At 41.5% G+C, this 26,689-nt stretch overlaps 1 protein-coding gene across 3 annotated transcripts in view; it reads right to left on the minus strand.

The window, feature by feature from the left end:
• Positions 1-26,689, minus strand: part of METTL24 (methyltransferase like 24) — a 123,238-nt gene that overhangs the window by 31,228 nt on the left and 65,321 nt on the right. For all 3 annotated transcript variants that reach the window (XM_072738828.1, XM_072738821.1, XM_072738818.1), the window contains 2 exons: positions 26,218-26,357; positions 16,970-17,198 (listed from right to left, as the gene is read on the minus strand). In XM_072738828.1, coding sequence (XP_072594929.1) covers positions 16,970-17,198; positions 26,218-26,342 — 354 coding nt within the window. In that variant the 5' untranslated portion in view covers positions 26,343-26,357. The remainder of the gene's footprint in view (positions 1-16,969; positions 17,199-26,217; positions 26,358-26,689) is intronic.

Genomic DNA, 26,689 nt, shown 5'->3' on the forward strand with positions numbered 1-26,689 from the left:
TGGTAGATCCAGCAGGCAGAAAATCAGTAAGGGTATAGTTGAACTCAACACCACCATCAATCAACTGAATATGATTGATATGTATAGATCATTTCATCTAACAATAGCAGATGACGTGTTCTTCTCAAGCCCATATTGAGCATTTACCAAGAGAGATCACATTCTGAACCAAAAAACACACCTTAACAAAATAAAAAGAATAGAAATCACACAATGCCTGCTCTCAGACCACAATGGAATTAAACTAGAAATCAGTAACAGAATGATAGCTGGAAAATCCCCCAATACTTGGAGATTAATAAGCAAACTTCCAATAACACAGGGATCGAAAAAACAAAACAAAACACAGGGATTGAAAAAGAAATCTCAAGTGAAATTTTTTAACATTTCTAATTAAATGAAAATGAAAACAATTTATCAAAATTTGTGGAATGCAGAGAGAGAAAAAAAAGAAAAAAATTATTGAGTGCATTGAAAGTAGGGGGCAGCCTGGGTGGCTCAACGGTTTAGCGCCCCCTTCAGCCCAGGGCGTGATCCTGGAGACCCGGGATCGAGTCCCACATCGGGCTCCCTGCATGGAGCCTGCATCTCCCTCTGCCTGTGTCTCTACCTCTCTTTTTGTGTCTCTCATGAATGAATAAATAAAATCTAGGGGAAAAAAAAGTAGTGCTTAAAGTGAAATTTATATCATTGAATGCCTATATTAAAGAAGAAAGACCTAATATCAATCATCTATGTTTCTATTATAAAGAGACTAGAAAGAGAGCTAATTAAATCTGAAGTAAGCAAAGGAAAAAATAAGAATTAGAACAGAAATCAATGAAATTGAAAACAGGAAATCAATAGAGAAAATCAGTGAAACCAAAAGTTGGTTCTTTGAAAAAATTTATAAAATCAATAAGCCTCTAGTCATGCTAACTAAGCAAAAAAGAAAGAGGACACAAATTTCTAATATCAGAAATAGAAAAAGGACATCACTACAAATCTTATGGCATCAAAAGGATAGTAAAGGAATTCTATGAACAACTCTATTGCCACAAGTTTGAAAACCTGGATAAAATGGACCAATTTTTTGAAAGACACAACCTGCCAAAATTCACACAAGAGGAATAGACTATCTGACTAGGCCTGTACCTATTAAAGAAATTGAATCAATAATTAGTAACCTTCCAAAACAGAAAGCACCAGGCCCAGATGAGTTCACCAATTAATTCCACCAATCATTTAAGGAAGAAATTATACCAATTCTTTTTTTTTTTTTTTTTTTTTTATGATAGTCACAGAGAGAGAGAGAGAGAGAGAGAGAGGCAGAGACATAGGCAGAGGGAGAAGCAGGCTCCATGCACCGGGAGCCTGATGTGGGATTCGATCCTGGGTCTCCAGGATCGCGCCCTGGGCCAAAGGCAGGCGCCAAACCGCTGCGCCACCCAGGGATCCCAATATACCAATTCTTAATAACCTATTTTAGGCGCTAGAAGTAGAAGAAATATTTAAGTATAAGTCCAAAAAAATATGTACAAGATCCACATGAGGAAAATCATAAAGCTCTGATGAACAAAATAAAAGAAAAACTAAATAAATGGAAAAATATTCAATGCCCGCATATCAGTAAGACACAAAACTGTCAAGATGTCAGTTCTTCCTAATTTGATATAGATGCAACACAATCCCAATCTAAATTCCATCAGGCCATTTTATGGGTATCAACAAACTTATTCTGGAGTTTATATGGAAAGGCAAACCCAGACTACCTGATGCAATACTGAAGAAGACTACAGCTGGAGGATTGACAGTATCCATCTTCAAGACTTACTGTAAAGCTATGGCCACTGAGATAGTATGTTATTGGCAAAAGTACAGACAAATACAACAGTGAAACAAAACCTCTTAGAGGGCCTAGAGACTCACATATATAGAGTCAACTCGTTTTTGGCAAAGGAAAAAGGACAACACTGGAGGAAAATACAATCTTTCAACAAATGGTGCTGAAACAATTGGATAGCCACATGCCCTCCCCCAAACCCCCAAGAATCTAAACATAGATTTTACACCTTTCACAAGAATTAATTCAAAATGGATGACAGGCCTAAATGTGAAACACGAAACTATAAAACTAGAAGATAACATAGGAGAAGCTCTAAATGACCTTGGGTTTAACAATGACTTTTTAGATACAACAGCAGAGGCACAATCCATGAAAGAAAGAATTGATAAGTTAGACTTCATTGAAATTTAAAAATTCTCCCCTGTGAAAGAAAATGTCAAGAGAATGAAAAAATAAGCCACAGACTAGGGGAAAAAACAAAACAAAACAAAAACACTGGCAAAGGACATATCTGGTAAAGGACTGTTATCCAAAAAATACAAGGAACTCTTGAAATTCAACAATAAAAAAACCACCAGCTTCAAAAATGAGCCAAAGACCTGAACAACTTGCCAAAGAAGATCTACCGATGGCAAGTAAGCAAGTAAAAAGATGCTCCACATCATTTGTCATCAGAGAAATGTAAATTATAACGATGAGAGACCATCATGCACCTATTAGAGTGACCAAAATCCGGAACACAGCCAACACCTGGTAAGGAAGAGGAGCGACAAGAATTCTCATTCACTGCTGGCAGGAATGCAGAATGGTATGGAGCAGCCACTTTGGAAGACAGTTTGGTAGTTTCTTACAAAACTAAACAGACTCTTGCCATATGATCCAAAGGAATTGAAAACATGATCACATTAAAAAAAAAAAAAACCTGCCTGTGGATGTTCATAGCAGTTGTACTCATAATTGTCAAAACTTGGAAGCAACCAAGAGGTCCTTCATTAGGTGAATAGATAAATAAACTCATTTAGACAATGGACTATTAGTCAAGGCTAAAAAGAAGTGAGCTATCAAGCCATGAAAAGACAGAGGAAACAAATGCATATTACTAAGTGAAAGAAGTGAATCTGTGAAGACCACATACTTTATCACTCAAACTATATGACAATCTAGAAAGGGCAAAATTATAGAGACAGTAAAAAGATCAGTGGTTGCCAGCAGGTGGTGGGAGGAGGAGGTGAATAGGCAGAGACAGGATTTTTAGGGCAGTGAAAATACTCTTCATGATATGATGATGGATACATGTCATCATACATTTGTCCAAAACCACAGAATGTATAATACCAAGGGGGAAGTGTAATATAAACCATGGAGTTGGGTGGTTACAATGTGTCAACATAGGTTCATTAATTATAACAACTGCACCACCCTGGTGGGGGACGCTGATAACGGGAGAGGCTGTGTAGTTTGGGGGGGGAGGACAGGGGTATATGCGAAATCTCTGTACCTTCCCCTCAATTCTGCTGTGAACCTAAAATGCTCTAAAAAATAAACTCAAAAGCTAAGGGGAAATAATAAAACAGCATACGCATTCTGATCACATTTTAACTTTATGAAAATATTATTTACCATTGCGAGAAAAAGTCCAAAAGAAGAGACTACATATATTAAGAGTAGTTGTCTTAGTGGCAGAATTATGTGTGATTTTGATTTTCATCCTTGTACTGTCTGTGTTCTCTATTACCCAAATTTTTTACAGTGAACAAATATTAAATATATAATTTTAGAACATTAAATTTGAGACATTAAAGAACAGCTTTGTGGATGAGACAGCATTTGGGCTAGTACTTGGAAGACAGGTGAGATTTTGATTTGCTCAGAAACAGAATGTTAATGATAACAAGAATTGTGATCGAAACTCCATGAGGTGAGAAATTTCAGGCAACTTGGAAGTAAAACTGTCCAGTTAGGTTAGAGCACAGAATACCCATAGGAAAGTGGTAGAAAAGAAAGTGGTTGGAAAACTGCACTGAGACCTTGCACATCAGCTGAGGATTTATACTTAACATAGTAGGAAGCACAGCAGAGGAGCAAGAAAGACCCGAGTTGGGCAACAGCACCTCTTTCATGTAGTCAGAAAATGTGGTTATCCAAGAATATTCCTGAGCACTTAGTTCAGCCAACTGTTGGTATTATATTTGATATGTCTCCAAAAAGGAGTCAAAAATTATCTAACAGGGGTTTCAGAGACAGGGAGATCCACCTAGAGAAAAGACAATGTCATAAAGCAAGTGTAGTGGAAGTATTAAAGAATCATTGCTTCATAAAATACTTTCAAAGACACCAACACTCACCACCCAAGTGATTTCCCAACAATATACTCAATAGGCCTGTGGGACTTTAAGCACTTGTGCCCAAGAGATGGACACGAGTCAGACGACTGAACTACAAGATGTTCACCAATGTCCTGAAGCTGGTGGACTATTTGAAATTCACGCCAATTGTATTTATGACCATCACTGCGGGAAGATCAATCCTAAGGACATTGCAGTGGTGTCTCGACATGAGATTCATACTGCTGTGTTCTAAACACTTCCATAATCCATTCCAGGATACTGATGCTCTTTAACATTTCCTGGAGTAAACGGTTGACCTATTGGAGATTCCCCACTCTTATTAAGAAAACAGAAGAACCATAAAATATACCCAATGTTCCACACCAGAATACTCCATTCCAGGTATTTGAATACTGCCTAAAACAGTTCATATCAATCCAACTTAATACATATTTTAAAAATAGCTCCCATCTGGGGAGCAACTGGCCAGGCACTGTGCTAGGTTCTTTATAGACTTTTTGTCTTAGATCCCAACGGTCTTGCACAGAAGGTGTTATCATCTCCATTTTACAGAAAAATAAAACATGGCTCAGAAGGCTTTCAACTAACAGGAACGAGAACGGATGCTAGGGTCTTTTTGGCTGAGAGTCAGTGATCCTTCCATTGGACAACCTGCCCCCAAAACAACATTCTGAAAATATCACCAATACTGTTTTCCTGTGCCAAAACCATGATGGGAGCAACTGTGAGAAACCCTCAGGATTCATTTCAGACAGATAACTGGATCTCTGTAGTTTCTTCTCATAATAATGCCATGGCAAACAGCAAAACCAATATAAATTTCCAAGGAAAGAGCTATGCTGAATAATTCCGTGGCCAGCCTCTTTCTTTCCTCAATTGCCAGCAAAATTAAAAAAAAAAAAAAGGGATAGAATAATAACTATGTCTTTCATTGGTTTGGGGATCAGATAAACAGATTCCTTTTATAAACTAGAAGCAAGAAGTAAAAAGTCTCCAAATACAATGCATATACATTTTGAATATCTGAAATTCCCTTTAAAAATCTCAAGAATTAAATTGCAATTTAAGATATCTATAAATAGCATGGAATTGAGCAAAATGCTACTGATTTAAGCCAAATGAGAAAATGAGCAAGAGCCCCTTTTGCTATCTTTGTAGAACGAAATTCTTTAGGGACTAGAGGCAATGTTCTAAGAATAGAAAGAACATTTTCTCCCTGAATGCCCCACCACTCACTAACTTCACTACACTTTCATCTTACATCTGCAGGCAGCTTTCTTTTCTCTCCCCCAAAGAAAAGGCAGGAACATATCTGGTGGAAATATCTCGACATCTTTGAATATTAGATGAGGTACAGAATAAGAAAAAGAACACTACTGGAAAATACTTCCCGTACTTTCACCAGAGATCAATAGAGGTAACCAAGGAAAAGCTGGTAATTTATTAAATTCTCTCACTGCCCTGCAGTGCCATTCCTGCAGAAGAGGGCAGCTGGGTATCAGGAAAGAAACAAAGGAAAGGGATCCAATCACCTAGGGTCTGAATGGTTCATTTACTCACCCATCAGTTATCAAGTCCCCACTATGGACTAGGCATCAGGAATACAAAAATAAATGGCATATTAAATTGGGTTTCTCTATTAAACGCTCCCATAGCACATCACAATTCTTTGTAGCACTCATTACAGGATCACATGTCTGGTTTTTTAGCTGCATGTTAAATCTTAAGAGGCTTGTTTATGGTAATGTAAAATGGTACAGCCACTATGAAAAACTGTAAGGCAGTTTCTCAAAAAAAAATTAAAAATAGATTCCCATAGGATGCAGCAATTTCATTTCTGGGTATGTATCCGAAAGAACAGAAAGCAGGGTCTTAAAAAGATACTTATACACCCATACCCATAGCAGCATTACTCATAATAGGCAAGAGGCAGAAACAACCCAGTGGTCCAGTGACAGATAAACAAAATGTGGTATATACATGCAAAGAAATACTATTCAGCCTTAAAAAGCAAGGAAACCTGTCACATGGTAAAACACGAATGAACCTTGAGGACATTATGCTGAGTGCAACAAGCAAGGCACAAAAGACAAATGCTGTATCCTTTCATTTACATGGGGTACCTAGAATAATCAAAATCATTGAAACGGAAAATAGAATGATGGTTGCCAAGAGCTGCAGGAGGGGGGAATTAGTGTTTAATGGGAAGAGACTTTCAATTTTGCAAAATGAAAATGTTCTAGAGATTAGATGCACAACAATGTGGATATAAAAAAAAATGTGGATATAAGATGGTTCCCAACTTATAATGGTTCAACTTATGATTTTTCAACTTTACCATGGTGCAAAAGCAATATGTATTCAGTAGAAACCATACTTCATATTATAATTTTGATCTTTTCCCCAGGCTAGTGATCCTCTGTCCAGCTCCCAGTCAGCCACATGATCACAATGGACAACCGCCCATTCGCTTACAACCATTCTGCACCCATACAACTACTGTCTTTCACTTTCAGTACGGTAGTCAATAAATTACATGCCATACTCAACACTTTATAATAAAATAGGCTTTGCGCTACATGATTTTGCCCAACTGTAGGTTAATTAAGTGCTCCGAGCACATTGAAGGTAGGCTAGGCTAAGCTATGATGTCCAGTGGGTTAGGCGTGTTAAAGACCTGACCAGACTCTTCCAGAAGTGTCCATTGTTGGGCAGTGGGTTCATCACCTTAAGGAAGTATGATAGTCAAACTCAACCCATTCCAACGAAAGGTTCTATAGAGGGCTTTGAGGCCTCAGACAACAAGTGTCTGTTAAGAGCTACTGACGGTGAGCTCCAAAGAAGTGAACAAGTTTCAGATGGCTTACTCAGACCTATTGAGAGCTAACACGGATGGGCTGAAGAAGAGGGACTAACCAAGCAAGAGTAAGAAGAGCAAAGCAGCACAGTGAAGGGTACCAGATAGCCTGCTTTCACCAACTAACCACCAAATTACTATTTTTCTTCTGGTTTTTACTTTTGGCCACAAAGCTAGGTTTCTGGTTCCCCTATAACAAATTTTCATGGGAGATGAGGGTCACGTTGGATGGAGGAAGAGCTGCAGTGTTTACAGGATAGTTGTAAGAAGCCAAGTTTATTTTAGAACTGGCTGATTGGTCTGTGTTGCATGGTTGTATATCCTGGGATTATAAAATCTCTGTAGCCATCTGTGTGAAGAACAATGGATCATTAAACTTGCATTTATCCACCAAAAAAAAAAAAGTTAAGATGGTAAGTTTTATGTATATTTTACCACATTTTTAAAAAATGTCCTAATTTAAAAAAAGACTTGGGGCACCTGGGTGGCTCAGTGAGTTAAACAGATGACTCTAGGTTTCAGCTCAGATCATGATCTCATGGTCATGGGATCCAGCCCCGCATAGTGTTCCACTCTGAGCACAGAATCTGCTTGAGATTCTCTCCTCTCCCTTTCCTTTTTCCTTGCCCTCTGCCCTGCCCCCGACTGTTTGCATGCACACGCACTCCCTCTCTCAAATAAATAAATAAAATCTTAATAAGAGAGAGACTTTTCCCCCTGTAGCTTCATGATTTAAGCACAGGTCTTTGCATATGGAAGATACTTAACAAATATTTATCGAATGGATAGATGAATGGAAGAATGGATGGATGGATGGACTGGACAGACAGATGGGAATCTAAACAGAAGAGTAACACATAAACCAATAATTACTATACCATTTGAACATAGAGAAATGGACCCTGTGAATATGAAGAAGGGAGAAGTTCTTGTTATGGCTGATTCTGATATATTTACCATATAGAACTACTTTGTCTTATCCACCAATACCACACAAAAAAATTTTAATAGAGATGTGGTTCTTTCTGGTTGAATAATTTTTATTTTTCCTGTTATTTCTCTTTACCACAGTATAATCCGTCTTCTGACCTAGATGAAATTAAAAGAGAAAAATCCATTTTTTTGTCACCTTTGCTCTTCCCAGCACCTCTTCTAATCCAAAAGAGTAATGTGAAATAAAGCTTGCAATCAACTCTGCAGAACACGAAAGCAGGTGATAAGTTGCTTGCCCATAAGTTATTAATCAGCGATCCTCCAGGGCGTAGTGTTATGAAGCTGTGTCGTGTAATAAACAGCAGGCAAAATGAATAATCTCCATTTTCTGACTCTGAAGTGCAGGCATGTGCTATAAAACTAAATTGACATCTGTTAGCAGGCTTGTCACATGGATGGTTTTTTCCTGCAGAATCTGGAATAAATTAAATCTTAAAATAAAACTTGGAACAGAGAGGCTGCTTTACATAATTCCTTCTAATGGCGTGCTGATTTTAAAGAGAAGTTCTTATAAGAAATGTTTCATTATCATTTTAATTGCAAAACTGTTGAATGCCACTCCATGCTAGGAACGTCAGGTTTTTATAAGGCCCTTGTGTTTTTTAACTAAAAAAGTGTCAAAGGAGACCTTCCTCACTGGCTGGAAAAGAAATCAGGTCTTACCTCCCAATGAAACTATGCCCACTTTTCCCCAAGCCCTGGGAGCCTGTTTCATGGGTGGTTGGGCAGGCCTGGCACCTCAGACAATCAGCCTGGCTGAGCTCCTAAGGCAGAATGGCTGGCCGGGGTGTGACCTCACAGGACTGGCTCAGGAGTACACCCCCTCAGAGGATTCACTAATATGATAGCAAGTTCTGGAGCCTCTTACTGTCAAAAGGCATTAAGCATTTGTTAACACATATAGAGGAATTGCCAGAGTTGCATGACCTGGTGAAACCGGGCTGTGCAGCTCTGAACATGACATTCTTCTGCTGAACCACAGTCTCCATTAGGAGAGGAAGTCACACAGAGGGAGGCCTTCACAGGCTCCTGAAGCTCATGGCCCCTCTGCCCCAGAAGGATTCATTTGGCTCTCCTCCCCAAAACTCTGTCATAATGGCAAAATCCTCAGACAAATATACCCACCCCGGTACACAGCAAGGAAAAAACAAAAAACAAAACAACAAATGCCAGCTCCCTGGAGGCTAATTTCCTAAGTGAAAACTCCCCCTTTTGTAATAATTCTTTGTGCCTTTGAAAACCCCAAAAAGCAACAATCAATCAAAACGCTTTGCTTTATGTAACATCATAATTCTGGCCTCCTTAAGATTCTTCATTCATTTCTTTCACCAACATGAGTGCACTTGCCTGCACAAACTTCCAAATAGTAGGGGTTCATATCCCACGCCTTACCACAGGAAAAACTGAGGCACAGAGGACACAGGACCTCGGTGAAGTGACAGAGACAGCGGCTGCAGTAGCAGACGGGCTCTCAATCCCCTACTTGTTTAAAGGGTTTTATGCACAGCAGGGGATGGGGGATTTGCAAACGGAAGGCTGAGTCACCAGGGTCCTCTTCACACCCTGAGGTTCCTCGCAGGGTGATCTTCCTATTACCTGGGTTAGAGTTTCAGTGGGTCAGTTAAAAATGCAGTTTCCTGGGCTTCAGGCCAGACCAGCTAAGTGAGAATCTCTAAGGTTGCTTCTGGGTTCGACGTTTTGTTTTTTTTGTTTTGTTTTGTTTTTTATGATAGTCATACAGAGAGAGGGGGGGGGGGCAGAGACGTAGGCAGAGGGAGAAGCAGGCTCCATGCACCGGGAGCCAGATGTGGGATTCGATCCCGGGTCTCCAGGATCGCGCCCTGGCCCAAAGGCAGGCGCTAAACCGCTGCGCCACCCAGGGATCCCTGGGTTCAACGTTTTAATCAAGGTTTCTAGGTGATGGGATTCTTTGCTTCCGCTGTTATTTTTGGTTTGTTTGCTGGTGTTCCCAATTCTAACACTGAAATCTGAGAGCCATTCTGTTGTACAGGTGGGAGTGGGTCTCTGGATTCCAGAACACTGCCCGCACACAACCTCACCAGTCATGGCTTCTGCCCAAGGGAAACCGAGAGGAAACGGCATCAAAGAAAACACAAACCACCGCTAAATCCAGATGCACCTAGCTCATTCTTCAAACAGGCTCTATAATCTACATGCTGGCTAAATACTGAATGGTTTGAAAATCACTAAGACCCCAGAAATTTGCTTCACAGCAAATCTCACCATTACAGATAAGTGAAAAGGGTAAAAAGCCCAAACTCATTTCCTACATGTTGAGTACCGAAGTTCTAGATCCATATTCTCAAGACAGTTTGTCCTTTGGGTCCACTACGGATTGATGGAAACGAGACATAAAATTGTCTTTGTATTTCAAATTGCAATTCAGGAGCATAGCTGACTCATTACTCCTAAATTGCTACTGGCTTATTTCACAGAAACATAGGCTTGTCGTGATTAAATAGCATTTCTGCAAGACGAAGTTGCCTTCAAATACACAGAAAGATACATACTTCTCTTGGAAAAAGTAATATAAACAAGTCTAAATAGAAGATTGCACTGGGCCCTAAAAGAATCACCTGGATTTCCACTTTTGCCATAGCATATCTTTTTTCCATGGTGTTTTTCACCCAAATACTCTGAACATCAGTGGCTAAGGCCTTTGGATGCTCTAGTTGCTGCTTATTAATTCTGCAGTAGGCTGTGTGAAAAGATAAAGCATTCAAACTTCAATACCCTGCACCTTTTACTTAGGAAGGTACTTGACCTAGAAAGCCAGGTCAAGTATCTTATATATTTCCTGAGCTCTTCCCTAGGTAGTTGGGCTGGGATTCCACACCACAGAGTCCCTGCTCTCAAGCCATATACTCCTTAGGAACATACATCTGAGATGCAGGGATCTGGCTGGAGGGTAAACCATTAGCCATCTAGGACTTGGGCATGTCTGGCCCTTGAACTGGTATAGGAGACCACTGGGAGACATTTTTACAAAGGAGCTTCCTTCCTGAGGAAAAAAAAAATTTTTGTTCCAAGAAACCAGCAAGTTCGAAACAGAAATCTGGTACGAGCTGGCACAGGAGTAGAAAAATGATCTGGAGCATAGCACATCATCTGTGCCTCATTCCACCCTTGGCAGGGACTCAGGCTGAGGGTGGAGGACATCAGAACACAAATGGTCCAGCAGCACCTGGGTGGCACAGTCAGTTGAGGTTCCGAGCGTCCAACTGTTGGCTTTGGGCTGGGGTCTGATCAGAGCGTCCTGGGCTGGAGCCCTGTGCTGGGCTTGGGGCTCAACAGGGAGTCTCTCTCCCTCTTCCTCTGCCCCTCCCCCTCTGCACTTTCTCTTTCCCTCTCACTGAAATAAATTAAAAAAAAATAAGATATAAAGCAAAATCAAATAAAATACAGAACACAAAGGGATCCAGTGCTGGGCCTCTGGGGGAACACAAATGACTAGTAAATACCCTCTGCTTCTGTGTTTCTCAGACTATGGTACAGGCCTTGCTACTCAATGTATGGTTCCCCAACCAGCAGCCTCAGCAGAGCCAGGGAGCTTGCTGGGAATGCAGACTCTGGGGTGCCACCCCAGAACTTCAGAATCAGCATCTGTGCCTCCGTTAGACTCCCCAGGTGATCCACATACACATCAAGAAGAATGGCGTGAAATATGATTTGTGTCACACAAATAAGCATTTCAAAATCTTTCGTTAGGTATTTTTAATATGGGTTAGAAAACGTAACTAAGCCGGTTTACTCATGAGTGCGTGGTTCTCCAGGTAAGTCTAAGAAATGTGAATCGGTTTAAAGTGGACTTAAAGGAAAGTATAAAGGGCAGATGTGCCCTCCCCCTGCCAAACACAAACTGGGAAAACTGGAAGAGAGGGAGAACACAAGGGACATAAGCTAAAACTATGTGAAGGAGGAGGAGGAGGAGGAGGAGAAAGGGAAGAAGGAGGAAGGAGGAAGAGGAGGAGGAGAAAGGGAAGGAGGAGGAGGAGGAGGAGGAAAAGCAGAAGAGGAGGAGGAGAGAAGAAAGGAAGAAATACAAAGGATTCTAGAATGACATTTCACATATTTATCAAAAAACAAAACCAAACAAAAACCTAGTAGGGCAGAACTAATAGCAAACAAAACAGAATTTAAGGCAAAGAAAATTCCGGGGAATGAAAAGCGACATAACGTACAGGCGCGGCCACGTTTTCTCCCTGAATCTACCATTTTCCGTTTCCAGCGGCAAAGCGAGCGGATCCTTCCCGGGAGCGCTTCGCTCCAGGCCCGGGATGGGGCGCGGAGCTTACGGCCAGCGCAGCGCGAGGAGCCACGGGAAAGGGAAAACCCGCGGTTCGCTTCAGAGCCCCATCGGTCCCCACGGGCCCCCCCACTGTGTCCCCCTGGAGGACGTGCCCCCGGAGCTCAGCAGGCGCCACCCCGGCCACCCTGTCTGGGACCTGGAGCCTGTGCCCCCCGGAGCTCAGCAGGTGCCACCCCGTCGGTGACCTGCAGCCCGCGCCCCCCGGAGCTCAGCAGGTGCCACCCCGGCCACCCTGTCTGGGACCTGGAGCCTGTGCCCCCAGAGCTCAGCAGGTGCCACCCCGGCCACCCCGTCAGCGACCTGCAGCCCGCACCCCCGGAGCTCATCAGGTGCCACCCCAGCCACCCTGTCTGGGACCTGGAGCCCGTGCTCCCAGAACTCAGCAGATGCCACCCCATCGGTGACCTGCAGCCCGCGCCCCCGGAGCTCATCAGGTGCCACCCCAGCCACCCTGTCTGGGACCTGGAGCCCGTGCTCCCAGAGCTCAGCAGGTGTCACCCCGGCCACCCTGTCTGGGACCTGGAGCCTGTGCCCCCAGAGCTCAGCAGGTGCCACCCCGTCGGTGACCTGCAGCCCGCGCCCCCCAGAGCTCATCAGGTGCCACCCCGGCCACCCTGTCTGGGACCTGGAGCCTGTGCCCCCAGAACTCAGCAGGTGCCACCCCGGCTACCCCGTCAGCAACCTACAGCCCGCGCCCCCGGAGCTCATCAGGTGCCACCCCACCCACCCTGTCTGGGACCTGGAGCCCGTGCTCCCAGAGCTCAGCAGGTGTCACCCCGGCCACCCTGTCTGGGACCTGGAGCCTGTGCCCCCAGAGCTCAGCAGGTGCCACCCCGTCGGTGACCTGCAGCCCGCGCCCCCCGGAGCTCAGCAGGTGCCACCCCGGCCACCCTGTCTGGGACCTGGAGCCCGCGCCCCCCGCAGCTCAGCAGGTGCCACCCTGGCCACTCCGCCAGTGACCAGCAGCCCGCTGCCCCCAGAGCCCCCACGCCCCACTTCTGCTCTGTATTCATCCTCCGCGGCTGATTTAATTTCTCTCCAGCACCGTGTTTGCTTCCCCCACCGTGGCCAGCAAAGCTGCTCGGCGCCCCAGGGCAGCAAACAAGAACAGTCCTCCACGACCCTGTCCGAAGAACCAACTGCCCTTCAGCTTCTCACAAGGCTGTCATTAAAGACTCTTGAGTGCAATCAGGTGCGGTTATCAATTTCCAGGGAAATCAGACATAGTTTCCCTGAAAACAAAGAAAGAAGGAAAGGAAAAAGAAAATGCTTTCTATAAAAATTTTTGTAAAGATTTCTTGAAATTGTTAATGAAAGCTCTTGGAATTCAAGGTCATCATTTTTAAATCACACTGCGTCCTCTGATGGAATTCTCAGAAACAAGCCATGTAGGCAGTAGCATGGTCCCTGTCACGCTGCCGATCACCCCCTGCCCCAGAGCAGCTAAGTGACTTGCCTGGTGCTAAAAACGAACAAGAGAACGGGTGCTTCGAACCTAAATCACTGACCTCCCCGCGGTAAGCTCTAAGGCAGCCCTCTTACTCCTATCATCAACAGCACGGTTAAGGCTCAAAGTACTTATAACGTCTCATGAATCAGCTCGGATCATTTAGTATACTCTAGGTAATAAAGATTTTAGGGGGGAAAAAGCATATGTATGATTAATATGAGCAGAAATTTCAGACTTGATATTTCTAGTTCCATTCTGGAAATTTTCTTTTTTTTTTTTTTAAGATTTATTTATTCTTGAGAGTCACAGACTGAGAGAGACAGAGACACAGATAGAAGGAGAAGCAGGCTCCCTGCAGGGAGCCCCAAGTGGGACTCGATCCTAGGACCCCAGCATCACGCCCTGAGTCAAAGGCAGACACTCAACCGCTGAGCCACCCAGGTGTCCCATCCCCATTCTGGAAAAATCCTTATGCATGGTTCCAGCACATCAGCAATGAGAAGACAGCTTATCATTACTACCGATCCAGCTGATATCACTCCCTGACAGGCCAGCTTCTGGTTCTTGGGCTTTGGCTTTTGCAGCTGCTCTCACCTGATGCTCTAGAAACATTTTCGACTTACAGCTTGAAATTAAAATTATCAAAGAGTTTTAAAAGCAGTTCAAAAGCCAATGCAGGGCAGCCCCGGAGGCTCAGCGGTTTAGCGCCGCCTGCAGCCCAGGGTGTGATCCTGGATCGAGTCCCACGTCGGGCTCCCTGCATGAAGCCTGCTTCTCCCTCTGCCTGTGTCTCTGCCTCTCTCTCTCTCTCTCTCCTCTCTGTGCATTCTCATGAATAAATAAATAAAATCTTTAAAAAAAAAAAAAGCCACATGCATCCTTCTCTCATCATCTCAGAGTACTGCCTTTCGTTTTGGCCTGAGTGGCCGGAATCTAGGTATGGATAAAGAGAAGCAGAAAAAAACCCACAGCTTAACGGGGAAAACATCACCCAACTATTGGAAACAGTTTAATGTCATGAGGTGAAAACAAAACAGTGAAAAGCTCTCTGGTTTCTAAAGTCGCCAGCAGAAGAAATGAGTGAAGACGGCAAGGCTCAAGCACAGATATATTTTACTGTGTGTGTGTGTGTGTGTGTGTTTTCTATTTTCTTTCCCTGCCAGAGCCACATCCTATTTACCAGTATCTGTACACATGCAGAAAAATGAAAACAGACCTTGCTTGCTGCAGGCCAGAAATGAAGTTTCCTTTTATCTGGCACCACATAGCTTTTAGAGGCATGTTCCTAATGGAAGCAATCATTCACCGATGGGTTTCATTTTTTTTGTTTTGTCTTAAAGCATTCACAAAAAAAAAAAAAAACTCCAAAACAAAACAAAAACTATGAAAGATTATTGGTATCTTTTAAACAATAAAGAATTTTTCAAGCAGCAAATATATACCCAAATCATTTTCATGTGTTTTTTTGTGTGTGTGTGGTAAAATACCCATAACATAATATTTACCATCTTAACCATTTTTAGGTGTCATTATTAATGTTTTTAATAAAAATAAATAGATTTAGGAATATAAAAAATCCTTTATAACATTTATCCTTTTCAGATACTACTATAAATATTTCTGCTGTCTCAGAAGCCGTGTAAAAGATTTCAGGCTTCATCTTCAGCATAAAGGATTGCCCACTGCAGCTCCTATGGAGTTAAACAAATTGTGGCTTGGATAAATTATATCCACAGGTCTTTTTTTTCAAAGCCTTATTTCGTCCTCATGTTTACCAAATATTTTGCTAAAATATTAGCGAGAAAAAGAACAGTATCTACTCATGTCTATTCTTTGGAGTGTGAGGGTAGAGAGGGCCAGGGTGTACAGAGTAGTAGGGTGGAGCAAGAGAGTCCCAAATGGATGCAAAGAATCCATAGTTATCTCTCTGAATAACCAAGACTTGACATATTATGGAATGAAGCCTCTCATTTTCAGCTGTAAAACAAAACAAAACAAACAAAAACAGGTCTCTGAAGGTCATAACTGGCAAAAATAAAGTACTGAAAAATGCTCCCACTTCAGTTTCTGTTGGGTGATTTTACCCCAAAAATCCTATACATATGTTTCACTTAGGCTCCTGATTATTAAATGCTCGTGACTGTCAATGGCAGCACAAAATACAAATCAGCGGTTAACCACATGTTAAAAGAGCAGAAAATTCTTCGAAGTGGTTCTTGAAGAAGCTCCTGTTGCCCGATTAAAGGGAGGGTTTTTAAAAAAAATAAAGAAAGAAGAAGGAGTAGGATGAAGAGGAGAAGAAAGAACAAAGCAGAGGAAAAGCCCTTTTATTAAAGGCCAGTCAGCCAACTCCAGTTTAAAATCGAATTCCATGTAGACTGTTTTTCAGAAACACCCGTTCTGGCATGTTCTAAACCACATGCCATCTCTGGCTGAGAATGCTAAGGCAAAACAGGCCAAGCCCAAGACGGGTTGGCAAACAAACACAAGCCAAGTACACTCGGGAGAATTATCCAGTATTTGCCTACAGCATGTAATTGGCTCAGGTCTACACTAAAAATTGCTTTCAAGGAACACGGTTCAAAGATTGAGTTTCTTTTTGCTCTCCATTCACGATAAAATACTTGTAGGGATCTGACATCTTTTGACATGATTGTATCAGTTGCAACACACATACTGTCCAGTCAGTGGTACAGATTCAAGTAATCAAAGGTATAGACTTTCTGGTCTTTGAGGAGCCTGGAGACTCAAAACAGTCGTTACAACAGTGAGAAACACGATACACGAGCAATCTCTTATCAAACAAAAACCTGGCTCTGATGGCTTTGTATTGGAGACTGACATAAGTAGTTTGCTCCGTCGGAACATTTTCAATCAATTGCCAAATGAAAATGGGAGTCTTGAGTCTAGGCCAGAAGTGGGTTTCTTAGCTCCTTGCCCAGTCTTGGCCAAAACCCTACTCAACAGCAACTACAATCTACAAATCAACTTAAAGATCTCGATCCCTGCCAAAACTTGTCTACAGAGCTGACTCTATAAATAAGGATGGGTGATCATCAGCCAGGTTGAAACCGGATCCTCCACTATCCAATTCTTGGTTTGCATTTTATAAGGTTTATGAGTTTGTTCACTTTATTTCATTATGAAATCAAATGAAAAATCTCACCTTGTGATGCCCAAATTCATTCAGGATGGTTCCCAGCTTTCTGGTGTTGCTATGCGGTTTTTGGGCAGCAACAGCTGGATGAGGGTCCCGCCAGTCGATGGACAAGCGGTGATACCACAGGCGCTGACTCTCCAGAATATGAGCCGACTTAACACTAGGATCAAAACGATGTACTTCACATCCACTGTTGGCCATGCTAACCTCAAATTGGGTATCCTCACTCCCTAGCCTATAAAGAAAGAGGATGGAAATCAGTAACAACAAAAATATAATGAGGCAAAAGTGTTGGATTGACAAAATGACGATTCTAAGGCCAATTTTCTTATTCTTATCGAGCTTTCTCCAGTTTTAACACATGACTAACTGTGCACATTCAATAAACCTTCTTTCACAAAAACCATTATAGCTAAAAGCTTCTGGATAAAAAGCAAGCAGAGAAATTATCTGCTAAATGCAGACCGGAGAATCACATGTTCCAACATGTAGAGGCATACCAAATTAATTTTTTAAAAAGATGTAAATCAGAGCAGCAATGAAACAAGACTATCCAGTAATCTTAAGAGGTTTTCTCAGAATACGTCAAAAAATAGAAGTGCCAGGATCAGTTCCCTTAGGGAGAGGTACAGTCTACTAATGTGGTAATTTGTCTCCATTCTAATGGCCACGATGCATGCAGGCTGACCTAAAGACAATAGGTATTTTCTTGGAAATGGAAGGTACTTTAAAATCGTACAGTTAAAGAAAAGGCAACTGTGTGTGGTTCTACTCAAGAAGTAGAAGAAATACGTCACCTAAATTCATGTCAACAGAATGAAGAAATTATGAATTATTTGTACTTAAGCATCCAGTATGTAGCATATCATGTGGAACGTTCATATACTCACACATTTTTAATTTACTCAGTCGTATTACTCAGACATATTTGATGGAGTTATATTCATCACTTTAAGAATCGGTTTGAATGAAAAACATGAAATTAAATGAAAGAGGATTATTTTTTAAATGGTGATTATGGCTTCTTTGCCCGAAATACAATAATTAGATGTGATTTAAGATACCAAGACCTCACAGAGTATCTATAATCCATTGACCAAACCTGAACCTAGTGCAGAAATGTTTCATTCTCTTAGACTTTACTATCTCAGATATTTCATAATTTGGAAATATGCAAGTTCATTGGCTAACAATTATTTACCCGCCTTTAGTTGACTAAAATAAGTCTTCAGTACAGAGATCCTCCACCTTGACATTTTTTTAAAATATTTTATTTGTTATTTATTTATGAGAGACACAAAAGGAGAGAGAGGCAGAGACACAGGCAGAGGGAGAAGCAGGCTCCCTGCCGGGAGCCTGACGTGGGACTCGATCCCAGGTCTCCAGGATCACACTCTGGGCCAAAGGCAGCGCTAAACCACTAAGCCACCGGGACTGCCCCACCTTGACATTCTTATCATACTCTTAATTTGCCTTATTTTTCTCCTTTGCTTCTACTCCATTGCCTGTTCCCTTTCTGGATCTGTGGCATGTCAACCCTCTGCTGTCCCTCAGCTATAATCCTCTCCACACTCTTGGCTAGAAGATTTAGCACTCCTCTCACAAACACTACCATTCCTTTGACCCGAGAGACCCTACTCCTATTTTTCATCTCTTACTGAATCCACACAGCCCAGACCATTGTAATGTCTCCTAGTTTTCCACCCAACTTTTCCATTATCTAATCCAGTGTGGCAGGTTGACTTGCTGGCTCCAATTCTTCACCCCTTCACCCCTACTACTGCCATGCTATGCTCATCATGGGCAGAGTGTCTTTTCCTGCCCCTTGATTTTTTTTTTTTTTTTTTTTTGGCTTGACTATGTGATTTGCTTTTTGGAAGGAAGTGACAGTATGTCAGTCCTGAGCCTAGGCTTTAAGTACTTCTGTTCACTCTCTTGTATCATCCTCATGAGGAAAACATACCCTGGATAGTTAGCTGGTCTCAGGACAATATGAGTCATGAGAGGCCGAGGTACACCAGCCAAACCACCAGCTTTCTATGAAAAACAATTGTCCTTGGCCACGTCACCTTGAAGTTAAGTCTCCCAGGTGAGGCCAGCCCCAATCAACTGAAGCCCAGCTGATTGGGAGACATATAAGCAGGAATAAATAATGCTTTTAAGCTACTGAATTTTAGAGTGACTGGTTACACAGCAACAGCTAACCTATAAGCCTACCATGAATTATAAATCCAAGAGTTGACGGAATGCCTGGGTAGCTCAGTCTTTGAGCCTCTGCCTTTGGCTCAAGTCTTGATCCCAGGATCCTGGGGTCAAATCCCATATCAGGCTCCCTGCTCCTCTGCCCATGTCTCTGCCTTTCTCTCTGTGTGTCTCTCACAAATAAATATATAAAATCTTTTTAAAAATAAATAATATTAGTCCAAGAGTTGAGTAAAAATGACAATGCATTTTTTAGCAGATAGATTTCCTTCTGCATAGATCAGAATGTTGCCAAATTCACTTGCCCCAAGGGATTTTTCACTTAATTGAATATGTTGAAACTTAGATGAGCAAACCAGTGTTCCACTATGGGTCATCTATTAGAAAATGGCAGTTTTGAAAAAAAATAAAAATTAAAAAAATTTAAATAAATAAGAAAATGGCAATTTTGTAGCTTTACTAAGAGAACACTGTGTCAAAAAAGAAAAAAAGTACTCATTAGGGGCACCTGGGTTGCTCAGTCAGTTGAGCATAGGCCTTCAGCTTGGGTCATGATCCCAGGGTCCTGGGATTGAGCCCCACATCCAGCTCCCTGCTTCATGGAGAGCCCGCTTCTCCCTCTCCTTCTGCCACTCCCCCTGCTTGCGCTTGTTCACTCTCTCTCTCTCTCTCTCTGCCAAATAATAAAATCTTTTTTTTAAAAAAAAGGTACTCATTAAATGTAATTTGTATGTAAACTTTCTAGAGTAGAGAAATTTGAATAATTTCTTTCTCTGTGAATTTTCTAAATATTGTTTTCATGGAAACAATCTCTACTCTAAAACATGTATTTTAATCAAGACTTCAAAAAATTTTAAGGATTAAATTAAGCACATACACTTCTGTAACTAAATTTCTTAGCAAGGCCCTTTATTATATATTGATATGTTTTCAATTTAAACTAGTTTGTTATAATGAAAAAATAACAATACACACAGAATTCAAAGACATAGATAAAATGAAAAGTAAAAGCTTTCTAGCACTAAAAATTTGGGCCACTAATTTCCAGGGATAATCACAATTAGCATTTTTTCGTGTATCTTCCCAGAAACTCTCTACACATGTACAAGTGTTCTCTATTACAGCTATCATAAGCACGTATACAAATTTAAGTTCATCATCAAATAGTGAGGAGCGATTTTGTATGATACACTAAATAACATAAAGATACTGAAATTAGTAATTTTGGGGTTAATTTGTTACTTTTACTAAATAAAATACACTTAATATGTAAGCGTACTAAATTGGAAAGTAATAAACTGCAATTCATCGAATCAATGTCTATAATTCTCACTTTCATTTATTCAGAATGGTACTTCTTCAAGCTTGGTTACATCAGCCAAGTTTATGGTAGGTGTAAAAGGCAAGAGGAGGGCAGATGTAATATTCATAATTGTGGCAGAACTTGCCCCAAAATAGTGAAACCAAGAGTCAAATCCAATCCAGGTGGTTCCAAAGCATGTGCTCTTTACACTGCACTTCACTGCCAATGAACACAGGACACAGGCTTCTAGAAGGAATCTTTGTGACCTTAAAGACCTAGGAAATAGTTGCTAGAGTACAGCTCTGTAAGGAAGAGGACTGTGTCAACCTGGCTTAGGTTTTTTTCTTTTTTTCTTTTTTTTTAGCCTCAAGTTGTTATTTAAATTTCAGTTAGTTAATTTGCAGCGTAATCTTCTTGCTTATTTCTGGACCCCAAGTGCTGTGCAGAATGAGTGCTGACAGACAAATCTACAAAATGCTGCCCCAAATGAGAGAAAACTAGAAAATTAGGTAGGATCTGGAATTCCCACAATACACAGCACAGTGTCTGGCATGGGGTGGGGCAGGCTGTGTTTCATGTCTTATTTGTGTCTATAAACAAATATTTATAAAGTGCTTTAAAGGACACATGAGGGGGCTCAGTCGGTTAAGCATCTGCCTTCAGCTCAGGTAGTGATCTCAGGGTCTTGCGATTCAAGCCCCACCTTGGGTCCTCTGCTGAGCAGGGAGCCTGCCTCTCCCCTGTCCCTCCTCCTTCACTCATGTGCTCTCTCTCTCTCTCTCAAATAAATAATTTTTTTTAAAAAGTACTTTCATAAAAAAAAAAAGTACTTTCATATGTTTAAGGCACTATAGTAGGCATCAGAGACAAAGAGATAAATTAAATATAACCCTTGATGTGGAGCTCACATGTAGTAGTGAAGAAAGATTTCTAAACAAATAACTACAGTAAAATAATGAAATAATCAAAACTATTGCTTACAACAACAAAAAATGTATCTAGTCTGGAAGAAAATCATTTTCTGTTCTTAGTTAACTGGAAAGAGAACTCACTGTAGGAATTTTCTACTTTATAGGAATGCTCTACTTAATGTTTATTCCATGAAGCAAGAAATATAGATCAAAAGGCTTCTATCTCAGGGTCTAAGATAGTTGCTCCATTTCCTGCCACCACATCTGCATCCTAGCCATCAGGAAAAGTAAAAGGGGAATGAAGGTCATGTCCTTTCCTCGTAGGGCATGGCTTCCAAGTTGCACACATCACATCGACTCCTATCTCGTTGCTCAAAGCTAGTCGTATGGCCACTTGCAGCTTGAAGGAAGGCTAGGGTATGCAGTTTTCAGCGAGGTGCCAGGTGCCCTGCAAAACTCAGGAGTTCTCTTACCAAAGGAAAAAGGAAAAATATACCCGAGAGAAGTGAAAACTTATGTCCACACAAAAACCTGTACATGAATGTGCACTGCAACATTATTCACAATAGCCCCAAAGTGGAAACAACCCAAATGTCCATCAACTGATGAGTGACTAAATAAACTATAGAATATCCATACAATGGAATGTCATTCAGCCATATAAAGGAATGAAGTGCTGATACATGTCACAACATGGATGAACCTATATGCTAAGTGAAAAAAGCCAGTCACAAAAGGACACAGGTTGTATGCTTCCATTCATATGAAATGTCCAGAACAGGCAAATCTGGAGGCAGAAAGTAAATTAGTGGTTGCCTAGGACAAGGGGTGAAAAGTGGGAAAGGTGTTAGACAGAAATTGGGAATGATAGCTACTGGGTATATGACTCCCTCTTTGGGGTGATGAGAATGTTCTAAATTTGACCGTAGTGACCAAAAACCAAGTGTCTGTCTCAGAGGAGTGAATTATATGGTATGTGAACTATAACTCAACAAAGCTGTTTAAAAATAAAATAAAATAAAAGCAAATACAGGGAAGGTTTCTAACTGTGACCACTAAAGCAGAAGGGTGGGAAGAAGGGAGACAATTGCAACCCCAGGAGTTTCAGTAACTCATTCTCCAGCCCTGCAGGACCCAGAGAATCTGGGCAAATGGTGATCTATTATGAGATCTAATAGATAATTAGGTTATTTGTTATCTAATTATTGAGGTGATTATGATTAGATCTGTAAACTTGCAACTGCTAGAGGGGGAGAAATGGGTTTTTCAAATGAATAGTAGATAAAAAAAAAAAAGAATAGTAGATTTAAAAAACCATGTTAAAATGACCAGTTTTTGTTAAAGAACATTGCATGACCTGCTAAGATTACATCTAAAACATATATTCTTAGGGCGCCTGGGTGGCTCAATGGTTAAGCATCTGCCTTCAGCTCAGGGTGTGATCCTGGGATTGAGGATCGAGTCCCACATCAGGCTCCCTGCATGGAGCCTGCTTCTCCCTCTGCCTGTGTCTCTGCCTCTCTCTCTCTCTCTCTCTCTCTCTCTCTTTCTCTCTCTCTGTGTGTGTCTCATGAATAAATAAATAAAATATTTTTTAAAAAATAAAACATATATTCTCAACAAGGGTGATATCACCCCTCAGAGGACAAAAATTCATTCTTGAGAGCCAAGAAAACTTCCTCTTTTTACATAGAAAGCATAGATAGATCCATACATTACATAAACAGATACACACTTTATGTCATTAGTATTTCCTGAAAAGGATCCTTGGGTCCATAATTTTCTGATTCCTCATTCATATATCGCACGAGCTCCTGTTGTGTTAATTAAACCACTATCAGTTGAAAATGTTTCCCTCTGGAGCTTGTTCATTCCTCATGAAATGCTCATGGCACCCAGAAGTCCCAGCTTTTCTGTGTAACATACTGGTTGTTGCCTAACTACATGTCATCTATCGAATGTTCTTCAGTCTTATGCTGAGCACTTATGCCTGAAAACCAAATGGGGCCACCTGCCAGAGAACTAAAAAAGAGATGAAAAAGATTTACCTCTGTGTTATCTTCCATTCCCGCTCCTACCCCTGAAATAACAATCTCTGACAGGACGGATAAAATAGGTGACTTTTCTCCCCATTGACTTTAGCTACCACCCTCACCCCCCACCCTGACCCTCACCCCCACCTCACATGCCAGGGGCCCAGCCCAAGCCTCCAGGCAGACAACATGATCATCTAAACCCGCAGCACCTCCTTTCTCTTCTCTTCCCTGTTCCTGTAACAGAACCTCCCTGCACAGCACCTCCCCCACCTTAATTGGTCTATCCCACCCCATTTCAAAGTTGAAAAGGATTTGATTTTAATTTTCAACTGAACTCCACACAGAGTGCACTTGCCCAGAAAGATGCTTTTTTACATTAACTGTGGAATAAGAAGCTTTGACTCCTGGTAAAGATACTCCAGACTCTGAGATAAGGTGGGCGTGAGTCCTGCTTTAGCTCTTAGGATGGAGGAAAGGCAGGGACCAGATCAGAAGGCAGGGCATGCGGCCTTCTATCTTCTGGTCCTTCTGTCCTCAGATCCCCTTCCTCCTTTCTAGAAAGATTGTCCTGAGCCTCCACTTTATCCATAATCCTCAGTTTGCTTGGGAACTACCAGGCACAGTAGTGGCATGGTCTTGCTGCTGCCACAGCCCTGGGGCTTAGAGCACAAACTGCCTGGGGTAGGGACCCCAAGACCCACCTGCCACCTGAGATCTCACAACTACCCCAATGCTCTCGAATGCTGAGAATCCAGAGTTCACATTCCTTGTTCTCGTGCCTCATTTCAGGACCACCACTTCTGGGCTGGCTCTCTTTCTTCCTTCAGCATCAACTGAAATGTTATCTGCTGGCTGTTTGCCTGCCCCTGGGCAAGCAATTCACCTGAGAGGGGAGTATGCTGGTCCTGCCCCCTAGCCCCGGATAATAATGCAACCTATGTGTACATCCATAATCCAAACCATCCTTTTTTTTTTTTTTTTTAACCCATCCAAAATATTTCCTTTAGTTTCCAGGTTTCAATTAAGCTTTTTTAGTTTTTTTTTTTTTCTTTTTCTTTTTCTTTTTCATTTTTAGGTTTTAAATCAAACGTTGGCTCTTATAATTTATTCATGTCTCTTCCCAGCAGAATTCAACTGTTCTTAAGTACTCTTTATAAAGTTGAGTTTGAATAGTGAACATTTAAATGAAAGTAAGAAGCTACCTTTCTATGTGAAGTAATCTGAAATCTTAGAGCAAACTATCTTATCTAATGGCTCTGAAGTATAAGGAAACCTAAAAGGAACTTTAAAGATTAACCCCCAAATAGCTTTCCCAGTTTCATTTAACTCAATGAAATTTCATTTAAATGAAATTATCCCAGGGTGTAAAATAATAAGTAAAATATAAAGGCAGTTCAGAGCAAGAAAACAGGAGCAAGCTGAGATCTCCAATTTGCATGTGGTACTATGCAAATTATTTTTATGACCTACTTTCATACATGTTTAATATGATAGAAAATAAGGTCTACTGTCAAAACTTCCCATTCATTCTATAAGCTTGAAGCATAGCTGGTGGGCTCCCCTCTGTTCTAATCAAGCAGCTGAGCAACTAATTTCCTAAGGTTCGGCCTCCTGGTTTAAATCACAGCCCAACCAGCACCTCTCCCTTGTCTCTTACCTGGAGCAATCATTTATGTAGCAAACATACACTGAGCGTCTACTGTGTGTTCCAAACTCTACTGATGCACACTCTTCATCGAACCCATAGAAGAATGTTTCCATTATCCTGAAACTTTATTTGAACCTTTCATTTTTACAAAGAGTCCATGATGATTGTAACTAAGAATTCTTGTTTGGTAAAGTTTGGCATCCATGGTGATCCTCTGGGCACATACTCAAATGTCTGTCCTTCCTCCCTCCGCCCCCCCCCCCCCATCACTAATCACCTAGGACTAAGGTTGGCAGTCATTACTCATATGCCTGAATGTAAATCACAGAAGTGATGAAAACCTATCAGGAAAAAACAATCATAAGACGCTGGCCAGGGGCCTCAGTATTTTTGTAAGGGATCTTGCCTAAGAACCTAATCACATAGCTTCCTCGAAAAACCTGTGGAATAGGGTATTCCCAATAAAAATGACTCTTCCCTGCCTTTTTTTTGAGACGTATATTGATAAGTTCACATCTGGATGTGAATACTATTACACTTGGTGAAGTAGTCTCATTACTTCATATTTGCCCTTCTATAGAAAGCTCTCGAAATTCACTTGTATATTCAGGTCATTTTCAGCCTGAATAACTGAATATTACTATTTCCCACAATGTGATGAAATTGCACTGTTTTCACAAGAATTCCCTTTTCTTTCTTTCTTTTTAATGTAGAAGTACACACCGATTTGCCATTGGCACAAAACATAAAGATCCAACAGTGGCCATTCATCTTGGGTCACTCATCATAAGCGTCCATAAAATTTCTAATATGCTTGTTCTTTTTTTCTTAATTCTTAATATTCTCTCTCTCTGTGATAAAGATGCTATATGTAATTCTAGCTGGAAATCATTTGCTTCACCAAGAGGATCATCTTCATGATGAAAATTGAAGTTGCCAACTTCCCACTAGCACAATGAGAGACAAAATGGCCCTGGCCACTCCTGGTGATCTGCAGGTACCCACTGTTACATAACAGAGCAGTCTGAAATGATGGTGAGAGGTCAAATATAGCACCTGTTAAACTCTGCAGCCATCCGTAGCTTTGTGTTGCTGAAAAAGCCTTGGCCACCTGCAAGAGTGTTTTGTGTTCTTCTGCGATAAAATGCACTTACCCTAAAGAGTAGAGGCGGCATTGCTTGTTGCGGATTTGATGAGCTAAGCCAAACCTGTCATCAAGACAGACTGACCAGGGCTTCTTTGCAGGGCTGGAGTCAGTAGCTAGGCTGTCTGTGCTCATGTGATTGCATGCAATCTGTAAGGATTGGAAATCAATATGAATAATTTAAAGCATCGGATGATAAATGGCAGGTAGGGAGTTATGCTTCCCCAGTCCCTGAAAGCCAGAACAGGAGAGTTATGTCCTTCTCCACTGCTAACCACACCTCTCCCCTGGGAAACACAAGACTGCTGTCAAATGTTCAGAGGAACTCCAAAGGCTGGGTTAGAAGGAACCCTGTGGAGACTAGAGATAGGTTTGAAGCAAAGTTAAGAGCTACTACAGCTCTATGCACAGATTTGCAAGGGAGAACAAGTCAGGAACAAAGGTGGCAGAGAGGAGGGGTCCAGAAAGGCTTGGCAGAGGTG

The sequence above is a fragment of the Vulpes vulpes genome, chromosome 1, assembly GCF_048418805.1.
Source record: "Vulpes vulpes isolate BD-2025 chromosome 1, VulVul3, whole genome shotgun sequence".
NCBI classification, from domain to species: Eukaryota; Metazoa; Chordata; class Mammalia; order Carnivora; family Canidae; genus Vulpes; species Vulpes vulpes.